Here is an 11,450-nt window from a genome sequence, read left to right on the forward strand (position 1 = left end):
AAAATGTATAAATGCCTCATTAGCCAAAGTCAACTGTTTTACTCAATTGTTTGTAAACAAAGTTATTGTAAACAAACACTATATATACAAAATTATCATTTTGATCTCATGGATGGTCAGTCCTTGGATCCATAGCTCCATCTATGAATTTGAGAGAGGTAACATTTCTCCAGCCCCAACCCTCCAAAAGAAGTGGCGGGGTGACTGCTTAATTGTTGTTTGAATCCCAGATTGCCTCTTTAATGTACTTCTCAATCAGGCTGGCCTGGGTGCTGCTACTGATCTCAACCACATAATTGTACACATAATGCATTGCATTTCTCAAACAGGTATCGATGTGCTGTACCTATACTTCCTTGTGTCATGCAAACTATTCACCCTCACTCACCTGTTCTTTTGCATATGTTTGTTCTGTGTCATGCAACAAGAACATGAACAGATCACAATGTACCTTTTGTCAAAAACATGCAGAGAATTCTCATCGAACTGCCCTGGGTGGTTCTACTGGATTCCACACAAGATTCAGATGGATGGGTGAGGAGCGTGGAGAAGAGCTCTGAAACTGGCAGGCACACTGAAATCGAATGGTATCACTATGGTGTAAACTAACTGATGTTGATTGGCCTGATATTAAAGCTTAGCTATGAGGGTATGGCCAGACAACTCTGAGTAAATCCAGTTAGTCATGGTATATGGTTTATTTCTGAGTGAGTATGTGGCTAGTAAAGTTTAGCTGCCACAAGTGACAAAGAACAGGTCTCTCTAGATTCTCCTAGCCCCTTCAGCCATATCCTGAGGAATGTACTTCCTTACTTGTATTTGTTTTTTTCTAACTCTTGTTTTTGACTGTAACCATTAGCCCTCCCCCTGCCACACTCCTCCATTCTGCTGTGTCTTCTGTCATTTATCCTTAGCTTCAGGTCTCAACCATCCCATAGACAAAGACACCTGTGTGAGGAAGAGGACTAGAGGAGGATCTGCCACAGACCAAGACAAGGCACTGTGCATCAACTGGACTATATTACTGTAACAGACTGACTCTAATAGGTGAGTGCTGCCTATGTTTCACCTATGTTGTGTACTAACCTGAAGATCCTTTTTCATACCTGTAAGGGAGGGATGTTATGGTTTATTCTCAATTCCTCTTAGACAGTTCCCATGCAGTGGAATACAGTATATGCATGATATGCAGGCTCATTATAGCAGCATTCACAATATTCAACTTCTGTAAAGTGAATAGTGTATTACTCAACAGTGTGTGTGTGTGTGTGTGTGTGTGTGTGTGTGTGTGTGTGTGTGTGTGTGAGAGAGAGAGAGAGAGAGAGAGAAAGAGAGAGGGGGGGGCAGGGACAGTACATTTATTTGATTGTAAATTGAAATTTAGAATCAAGTATTGGGAGTAGAACACACAACAATGAAATGAATATCAAATGTGTCACACATCTGTCACAGATGTCCAGCCAGTAATGTTATCACAGAAGTAGTCTCCTCACTTCTTTTAGGTCCATTAAATCAGTCTCTCCAAAAAGAACAATTTCCTACTGTTTTTTTGCACATTTGTTTTGCAGTGTAACTACAATGCATGTACACTACGCTATTGCTATTGGATTGGAGGCCTGTCTTGAAACGTTTTGTCATTCCTTGCTAGAGAAGGCACACAGCATGCTTATGGAATCTTGACAGAATGAAAGGGTTAGATCTCTCACTCGGCGGGCTTTACAGTAGTCACCTCTGTGTAATCTCTAGTACTTACTCCTTAACATACGTCATCAGAATTCCAACCTCTGATTTCTGTTCTAACAGGTTGTTCTGATCGAAGCAGTGATCTGGATCATGTCAATAGGTGTGTTGAACTCCAAGGCCTCATAAAGGGGCACAATCCTACATAAAACATATCTGCTCTTGTACAAAAGTGATATATGAGTTAAGTGGTACGCAATAATGATATGAAGTGTGTGTGTATGTGTGTGTGTGTGTGTGTGTGTGTGTGTGTGTGTGTGTGTGTGTGTGTGTGTGTGTGTGTGTGTGTGTGTGTGTAACAGACAGACAGCTGGTGTTTCGGACCACAAAGGTGCGGACTTCGTTGAAATGCGATGGCAGTTGGATTCGTGGTGGGACAGAACAAGAGGATAAACCAGGGTAACCCATGCTGACCAGATACCACCATGATTTAGGACTTGTTTTATAGAGACAACTATACTTTCATTCCTGTCTAAAAACATGTGTGGAGCACTTAAAAATGTAATTATTTTGAGCTATTAGAGGGAAGTTATCGCAGTTTACATTTAATACACTACAATATTGCTACCATTCAACAAATACATCTGACCAAGTTGAGAGCAAATGTCCTTCAAGTAATTAAGTCATAAGGTGAGGAGTATTTCACTCGAATGACGCTGGACTATCAGAAACATATGGCCCCAAACCCAACTGTTTCCCTCTCTTTTAAGAAAACCAGAGATTCCAGAGAAACCTGCTGGCCTCTCCTCAGCTGAATCCATCCCTGTTACTTCACCTACTGCTCACTCTCCCTCATCCCCCACAAAGACCATAAGTCCTATTGTTACATCAGGCTCAGATGGCCAGGCACCAGTTGCTGATCCACTGGCCAAACGGTGAGAAGGCAATGACCTTTGACTGTATGGTATACTTGAATGGAATAGTGCAGTGATACCTCATATTCACTATGCGCTATTTTCTCTCCTTTCTAGGACAGGGACACCTACCAGTGTTACCAGACCCCCTGTAGTCAGACAAAATTCCTATGTCCTCTTAGCAGCTAAGAAATTTGAGTGGGTGTTATGTTTTTTTATATTGCACATTTTTTAACACATTAAAATGTTCTTATTCTTACATAAAATGAAATCAGTATCCAGGTTTCAAGGGCAAGGTTAAATTAATTATTATTTTGCCTAAAGAAGCATTCAAATTAGAATATGCTTATTTAGTTTCTCTCAAACCGTTAAAATTGTTGCAGAACAAGAAAAATAAAGTTTCGCCTCAGGCTTGCCCCAGAAACCGGTTGTGATTGAATAAGGCTCTTTGTCTTTTTAAAATATTCACAGCATGTTAATCTCTCATTGTTATGTATAGAGACATGTTTGTTGAGCCCACAGTACTATTTGATAGTCTGTCATAGCCCTGACACACAGGTTACATCTTGAGGTGTGACTTTTCTCTTGCCTCAGATCTGTAGACACCCCAGTAAGTCCCCTATTCAGAAAGAGCCAGACAGCTAAAAGGTATAGTAATGCTGCATGTATCCCTCAAAACCCTCCCTTGCTGTATGTACATTACACAGAGTTAAGAGTGTCCTTCACTCCCTCTCTTCCAAATGTTGTAACTGTTGAGATACTGTGTGCAGCACTCTTGCCATATAATGACTGCTGTTAACATAACTGTATGTTTCTAATAATTCTCTCTCTCACATTCAGTCTCTCACATGTTTCCAATTGAATTTCATTGTCTCTTGTCCCTCACTCACTTCCAGTGATACAATCATTCATGCAAATGGTGATGTTGCACCCACTCAAACAGATGCCCAATCCCAGTTCCCCGTTGAGGACACAAGAGCACTACCAGCTGAGACAAAGTGGGTATCTGACCAGTGAGGGTTGGGATTCACCCTGTGGCATAGTGACAACATGATGATGTTGAATATATTCACTGTGGGAGGCACAATGCACACATTGCCAGTACCATTACAATGACGGTTACTTTACCTGTTTGTTTTTTGCAATGAGATTATATATTTTTGCGTACATTTGGAATTCAATTCACAAGAAATAATAAAAACAATGATGACAGGTGCTGGTGTTCACCTTGACAGAAGTCTGACTATAGGTGCCTAAATCTTTTTAGTTACAGCTAAGGGTCTGTTTGTGAGTGAACTTCTTTTGTGTCCGATTTAGATCTGAGGAGCCCTCAGAAAATGTGATCCAAAAAGCTGCAGAGGGATCAGTTGATACAGCAGCAGTACAATCAGAAGGAGGGTCTCATGAGGAACCTGTAGAAACAGCCGTAGAATCTGTGAAGGAATCTGTAGAAGCAGCTGTTGACCAACCAGAAGCAACGCCCTCTGAGGCGGTTACTGGAGAACCTGCAGATGCGCCTGTTGGGGAGCCATCAGTGAAGACTGTGGAGGAACCGGTTACTGGGGAACCTGCAGATGCGCCTGTTGAGGCGGTTACTGGGGAACCTGCAGATGCGCCTGTTGAGGCGGTTACTGGGGAACCTGGAGATGCGCCTGTTGGGGAGCCATCAGTGAAGACTGTGGAGAAACTTACTGCAGAACACAATGCAGAACCCATCGCTGAACCCATCGCTGAACCCACTATAGAACCCAGTGCAGAACCCATCGCTGAACCCACTGTAGAACCCAATGCAGAACCCATAGCTAAACCCACTGTAGAACCCAGTGTGGAACCCACTGGAGAACCCATCACTGAACCCACCGTAGAGTCCATCACTGAACCCACCGTAGAGTCCATCACTGAACCCACTGTAGAACCCAGTGCAGAACCCACTGTAGAACCCATCACTGAACCCACCGTAGAGTCCATCACTGAACCCACTGTAGAACCCAGTGCGGAATCCACTGTAGAATCCATTGCTGAACCCACTATAGAACCCAGTGCCGAACCCATCACTGAACCCACTGTAGAACCCAGTGCGGAATCCACTGTAGAATCCATTGCTGAACCCACTGTAGAACCCATCACTGAACCCACTGTAGAACCCATCGCTGAACCCACTGTAGAACCCATCGCTGAACCCACTGTAGAACCCATCGCTGAATCCACTGTAGAATCCATTGCTGAACCCACTGTAGAACCCACTGTAGAACCCATCGCTGAACCCATCGATGAACCGGCAAAGGATGTGCAATCAGAGAAGGCTGCTGTAGAATCAGCTGTAGGATCTGTGGTGGAATCTGATGATAGTGCTGGTCAAGAAACTGCAGGCGAGCTGGCAAAGCAAGAACCTATTACAGAACCTGCCACAGAACCTGCAAAGCCTTCAACTCTCGAGCTGAAAGAAGAATCAACAATTGGGGCTGCACAGGAAACTGCACAAATATGTACAGATGTAGTTGTTGAAGTTGCAGAAGAACCCAAAGCCATTGTGGAATCATCTGCAGAAGACCATGTTGCCCCCATTGTTGTTGCCCCCACTGCTTTTGCCCCCACTGTTGAACTGGCTGTAGAATCTACCGTTGAACCTGTTGTTGAATCTGTTGTTGAACCTGTTGTTGATACTGATGTTGAAGTTGATCAGGAGTCACCAGTTAAGCCTGCAATTGAACCTGTTGTGGACTCAGCTGATGAACCTGAAGTCCAGCCTGCCATTGAAGTAGAGAGGGAATCATCAGTTGAAACTGCAACCGAATCTAAAGTTGAATGTGTGGCTGAAGCAGCTGTTGAGGTTGCCCAGGAATCATCAGTTGAAAGTGCCATTGAACTTGAGGAGGCATTAGATGTGAAGCCTGCAGAAGAAACTGTGGCTGACGTTATGGCAGAATCCGATGTGGAGGCTGTATCGCAACCTGCAATAGAACCTACAAAAGAACCTTCAGAGGAATCAGCACCAGACCAACAGGCCGTCAACACTAACCCTGAAACATCGTGAGTCAACCCTGTCACAAAAATCTGTCCTGATTCTTTTGTTAGATTAGATAGAAGATTCTGCTTACATGTTTCACACCCTTAGGTATTTAGCTGCCCTCATCCAAAGACACTTGCAGTCAATGCATACAATAACAGGGTTAGATAACAGCATGTTATGTCTATTCCCAGTTCTTATGCAATACTACAGTGTGTGTGCAAATTCCAGTTGAACCAGCATAATCCATTCAACTTCCATTCATGAAGAAAGAGCGAGTTGTTTCGATTGAGAATGAAAAATTACAACTACATCAATATTGCCCATACCAAAGGGTATATAGTGTGTTTTCTATGCCTAGAAACAGGTGTTACGTATGTTCTGATTAGTGATAAACTCTTCCTGTCCCCTGCAGGGATGGTGTGGCCATTTGTTCATTCTGTGACAAGGCAATTGATGGCAATGTCAAGATCACAATCAATGACCCCCCAATCTACAGCCACCCAGACTGTTTCAAGGTACTTTACTCCCCTACATCTGTACTTGTTTAAGTATAATTTGCTGTGCAATTGACAACAGAGCATTTATTTTTTGTTGATATTGTATTGAAGCTCTCTTTGTTGCACTACTCTACTAACTGAGTTGAATGTTTCCTTGCAGTGTGGGGTATGCAGCAAGGCCTTGGCAGACATGCTGACTGGTATGTTTCTGCATGGCCTAGTGATCCACTGTGAGAACTGCTTCGCAAAAACGTTCTAGGCCTGAGCAGCTATCCTCACCATGGGATGTTCACACCAATGTCATGCAAGTCATACTGTATGACATGCCAGGATTGCGGTCACTGAAGCCACATTCTTGGCAGATTACTTAATATATTTTAGTTTGATGCTAACCCTAACCCTAACCCTAACCCTAACCCTAACCCTATTTGTAAGATCTGTATATCTGCATTGACTGTGAATTCACAGTTGACAACTTTTAAATTGAATTGAGGAATAGCAATGTCTAAATAAGTTATGGTAGTTGCTATGATTTAGATACAAATAAACGTGAATGTAAATTACATCTTACTTCACTTTGATTTGTGACAATACTATTATTTCACCAATACAGACATCTCACTAGAAGTTTTGTTGCACCATGACAATTGTATGAGAATAAAGTACACAGTTTCAATACCTCAGGTTCAAAAGGTTTAATACATTGTTTTAATTGCCAATCAATTCAACACAGCATCATTTACACAACCTAATTATGTAAATAGCATAGTAGGCCACTCAACAGCTAGAAATCACCTGGAAATCAAATGCTACTGTTTAAAAGCAAAGAGCATTAACATATTTATTGTGTGGGAGCGAAAATTGTGCATTTCATTTAGGTAACTTCAGAATCTCCTTGGAATAGGGTTTCTCTGGACCCCACATACCGTACAATAATCAATCAGAAGGACAAACAATGGGGACTTACAGGATAGGTTCAAGAGTGAGCGCTACAAAGGAGAGACACCCACATCAGACATTCCATTTTAATGTTGTTCAGAACTTTGGCACATTCAGCTGTTTGCTTTAGTTGATGGACAGCTCATTTACTGCATAATACACACTATACTTAAGGCTCGAGCAGCTAGATCATATCCACAATCTATATACATATCAGTAAACATAGGGGTTGGGGTTGATTTCTTAGTTCTGATTAGCATGACAAGCTGTCATCTCTCTGTGTCACTCATGTTCTCTAAATATTTTTAGTGTGTCTAACCCACGTCATCTGCTGTGATGCAGGTGTCAAATTTGCAATTTGTTTGCAATGAACTCTGCATATACTCTCAAAACTCAGTAAAATTGTGATTTTCATGAAGAAATGTAGAAATAGAGAGTTACAAAGGGATAAACAGAGACTACATACCACACTCTGCCAATAACATCAGTGCCATATCACTAAAGCTTAAAAAAAAAAAAGCGAACCAAAACCAGAGACACTACATCCAATATGAAAATGAGCAACAAACTTCAGAGAATCATCCTCCTGGGCTGAGAACTTGGAGTAAGACATGTGAGCAGGGGAGGGGCTGGATGTTATGAACAGGAGTTCTATTCATCCCTTAGCCTGTTGTTCAAATGATAAACCAGACGGTCAGATGAACCATTGGTCAGTTATTGGAGTCCTCCAGGGAAGCAGCCAGCAGTGTAGGTGATCCAAGTTGCAGGTTTGTGTGGAGATGGATGTGGAGTTCAGTGGTGCGTGTGTGACTGCCGTCTTCAGGCCAAGTCAATGGGCGGATGGAGACAAGGCTCAGTGCCTAACAGCGAATCCCTTTCCTGCCCAGGAACCGCAACACTGCGTAGTTGTAGGTGGTGGCTACCACATAGAGGAACTGGAGAGAGATGGGGGGGAGACAGAGAGAGAGAGATGGAGAGAGAGAGAGAGAGAGAGGGACAGAGAACAAAACAAACTAATGGTTTGAAAAACTGCAAGCAAGTTCTAAAAGAGCAGCTGCATTCCCTTGACATCCCTTTTACCCAGTAGGCTATAAAGCATCACAACACTGCCTCTTATTCTGTGCTGCATTTCTCACTGTTATGTACCTAGTATTACCATCAATACATACTGTAGAATGTAAGTCAGAGACATTTGGTGGTTGGAGAGCTTTCATAGTCTTACCTTATCTATGTCATCATTGTGGAAAATCAATAAATACTTACTGTGCTGATGGACAGTCAATAACATACTTTTCTTTTCTCTGCCTTTTATTTTTCTCTGCTAATGAGCATTCCATCAACCTCAGACCTCTTTAATGGTATGCCTCCAACTAAGCCAAATAGAGATGTCAATCAAATCATACTCTGTACCTAATAAAGATTGCCACATTGGTCTAAGTGATAGCGTTACTCACCAAAGCCAAGAGAGCTATCCCTGCACCAGCAAAGGCAGCTATGTACAGGTCATATGTGAAATAGAACTGCAAAAACAGATAAGACCGATAAGAGCCAGTCAGTGTAGAATGATGTGGTCTCAACATCTGCATATAATGTATTTCAATATTCCTTGTTTAGATTATATAAGGTGTCTTAGGCAATAGAGTGAACATATTTTACCTTGATTTTCAGAATGATCATTTAGTTCTGAGTTTTTAGCACATGAAAAGGTTACATGCTGTTGTTGGAACAGTATTATCAATAGTTTGAACAAGCATTCTTTCTCAAAGGTTTTATAACAGGATACAGAACTGGGGACAACTCACCTCTCTTGTTTTGCAAATGGCTGCCAAGGTCATTCCACATGCCTTCCCTGGCATTGCATTCCAAGGTAACAGTCCTAAAAAAAAAGCATGACTCATGAATGTAAAGCCGAACACTTTACAAACCAAGAAGACAATAATTTGGCCTAATTTGGGTATACTCTCCATGTTGATTGATGCCACAACAACAAGACATCAGCTTTCTATGGCCTATAGATCTTGTCCTGCATATCTTTCTTTTCATTCTATCCTTGGTGATTGTATCTAAGGTCATTATGCTCAGTCCCAGTTCTGTATATTCATGTCAGGGAGCGAGGAAGAGAGACAGAAGGAGATTGTAAGACTCAGACGTCCTCTTCTTTAGAAACACAGTGTTTTCCTTGGCTCTAAGTTATAACAGGTTTGTCTGGACAGACAGACAGAACGCACCATACTGCCTGGCATCCATGCACACCCAACCATGCTGGTTGATGCTTGGTGTTGTCTCAGCAAGAATGTTGATGGTGTGACAGGTTTGTGCCATGTTGAAGAAGAAGAAGACAGGTATGGCTGTGAAGGCAAACACTGCGAGCCAGATAATTGCCAGGATGTACGTCACTATGATGAACTGTGGGAGAAAGCCATACAGAGGGTCACAGGAAGTTATTGGTTAAGGGTAATACAGTATCTTACACAACCTCATAACTTTCTAACATGAAATTAAGCCTAATATCTCCGGGTGAGAAGACAATCCCATCGAATTAATAATTGGTAGCTTTGTTTCAAATAGTTTCTCAATGTCTATTGCAGTATATTGCTCATAAGCAGTCCTTCATTTGGCAGCCAAACATGAACGTGATGTCCCCCCACCCCCCACCTCCCACCCCATCTTTCCCCTCCTCTTTCCTTACCGTTAGGCTGAGGCAGCGGCCACATCTGGTGCTCCTGAACTCTCCGAAGGTCTGCTTGACAGCGCTGGTGGTGTAGAAGCCCTCAGCCAGCAGCAGGATACAGTAGAGGAAGAAGAAGGAAGCCAGGCCATAGATAACATACTGGAAGTACTTGATGCTGCAACAGAGTCATGAGGACAGGTCAATGGTCCATGGTAACCAAAGGAGATTTAAGAAGGGTCTGTTTTCAAACAGCCTAGAATGCCAGGACATGGCTACTACTACTACAGAAGGAGCTCTACCCCTGTTGATGGTCTGGTTTTAGCATTCCCATCCTCACATACAACACAAAGTTTTCAAGCAAACAAACAGGTTTTCTGCACTCAAAAGTGAACATTTTACAGTATAAATGTTGATTCAAAATGGGCCACTCACAAGGAGGCCATGACAACGTAGTCTTGTATGTTGCGAGCGAAGTAAGTCTCGACCAGGACCTCGGTCTGAGCCAGTGCCTCGTGCCCGCAGCCGCAGAACAGTGCCATGCCAGCGAAGCATAGCAGAGTGGCCACCAGGGACGGGTAGGGCACTGCCCCAAGGCAGCGGATACAGCAATCATAACAACCTGAGGGGGAATAATATATCAACACACACGCGGCACACACCGCACACACTATCACACAGCACATCTAAGTCACGGTCGTGACCCCAGTCACCCTCCTTGGGAGCTATGGAAATGAACCCGTTTTTGCTGCAAATCCATCAACATCCATCAACAGGCATGAAAGCAACAGAAAGATTAGATTAAATTTAACAGCAGCGAAAGTGCAGAGCAGAGTATCCCAGTAAAGCGTCCATACAAAACTAGTCGCCACTGACTTGGCTGAAACCTCACACACTTCCTTCAATGTAAGCTGTGCTGGTGAAGCAGGTAGCAAACATCCAGACTGTTAATGGCTGTAGAGGTAGGAATGGGAGAGAAAGAAGCACCTAAGGCTTTGCAAAGCCAAGGCTGCCTGACCGGAAACATTGGCTGCTTTTGCTCTTGTGCTCCGCAACAAGCAAGAGTCTAATAGAAACCGGTGATACAAAGGACCGTCAGCAAGATATTGCAACTAAAAAACAGTTCTCTCTGCACTGGATTCATCCACATGTAAAATCTCCTCAGCTCTTGCCAACCCCTCACAGCTCAGCCCCTACTCTCCATAGTACAACCCTCTTTCACCACCGGCCACAGACGTCACCAGGCAGGGATAGAGAGGGCAGTGAAGGGTGGGCTCCTGGGGCCTTGAGAAAGAGCTACTCTTTGTGTTTGGAGACACAATGCCCCTTGTCTTAGCTACGAGCGGAGGGGAACAAAGGCCATCGATGTCAAACAAACAAAGACCATAGCACCACCTCTCTCTCTCACACACACACACACACACACACACACACACACACACACACATACACACACACACACACACACACACACACACACACACACACACACACACACACACACACACACACACACACACACACACACACACACACACACACACACACACAGACTGGTACCATGGCACTGAGTGTCTATCACAGCTCAGGGTGGGGTTCAAGTCTTCAAAGTGTGAACGGAAGCACAATGAATGGGTGGAGTAATTGAAAAATCTTCACAACAACAACCCTCTCATCAAAATTGTTTGATCTACAAACCGGTAAAAGGTAAGAGGGAACACTGTCATGATCATCCATTATAT

The 11,450-nt window shown here is 43.2% G+C and overlaps 2 protein-coding genes across 5 annotated transcripts; one reads left to right on the top strand and one right to left on the bottom strand.

Moving 5' to 3' along the window:
• Positions 1-910: 910 nt before the first annotated feature.
• LOC310824515 (uncharacterized protein) lies at positions 911-6,780 on the top strand. 4 transcript variants are annotated; one of them, XM_083697232.1, is made up of 10 exons: positions 911-1,047; positions 1,804-1,843; positions 2,043-2,139; positions 2,451-2,615; positions 2,712-2,792; positions 3,189-3,242; positions 3,491-3,592; positions 3,912-5,624; positions 6,017-6,119; positions 6,262-6,780. In XM_083697232.1, the coding sequence occupies exons 2-10, from the start codon at positions 1,834-1,836 to the stop codon at positions 6,358-6,360; spliced, it is 2,424 nt and encodes an 807-aa protein (XP_083553358.1). In that variant the 5' UTR covers positions 911-1,047; positions 1,804-1,833; the 3' UTR covers positions 6,361-6,780. The 4 variants fall into 4 exon arrangements, with proteins under 4 accessions (XP_083553358.1, XP_083553359.1, XP_083553360.1 ...); XM_083697233.1 differs by having other exon boundaries at positions 2,459-2,615; positions 6,262-6,779; XM_083697234.1 differs by lacking the exons at positions 2,712-2,792; positions 3,189-3,242 and having other exon boundaries at positions 6,262-6,779.
• Positions 6,781-7,844: 1,064 nt separating this feature from the next.
• Positions 7,845-10,735, bottom strand: plp1b (proteolipid protein 1b; the record flags this gene model as incomplete). The annotated part of the gene is made up of 7 exons (XM_083697236.1): positions 7,845-7,975; positions 8,495-8,560; positions 8,843-8,916; positions 9,269-9,446; positions 9,730-9,886; positions 10,144-10,330; positions 10,696-10,735. 7 exons carry the CDS (start codon positions 10,733-10,735, stop codon positions 7,901-7,903), a joined length of 777 nt encoding a protein of 258 aa, XP_083553362.1. The 3' UTR covers positions 7,845-7,900.
• Positions 10,736-11,450: the final 715 nt, after the last annotated feature.

This window comes from Argentina silus (assembly GCF_951799395.1).
Source record: "Argentina silus genome assembly, chromosome: 2".
In the NCBI taxonomy this organism is placed as follows: Eukaryota; Metazoa; Chordata; class Actinopteri; order Argentiniformes; family Argentinidae; genus Argentina; species Argentina silus.

Coding starts and splice junctions, on each gene's coding strand:
- LOC310824515 (XM_083697232.1), top strand. Junction 3,243..3,490: donor AAGAGCCAGACAGCTAAAAG/GTATAGTAATGC, acceptor ACTCACTTCCAG/TGATACAATCATTCATGCAA. Junction 5,625..6,016: donor AACACTAACCCTGAAACATC/GTGAGTCAACCC, acceptor TGTCCCCTGCAG/GGATGGTGTGGCCATTTGTT.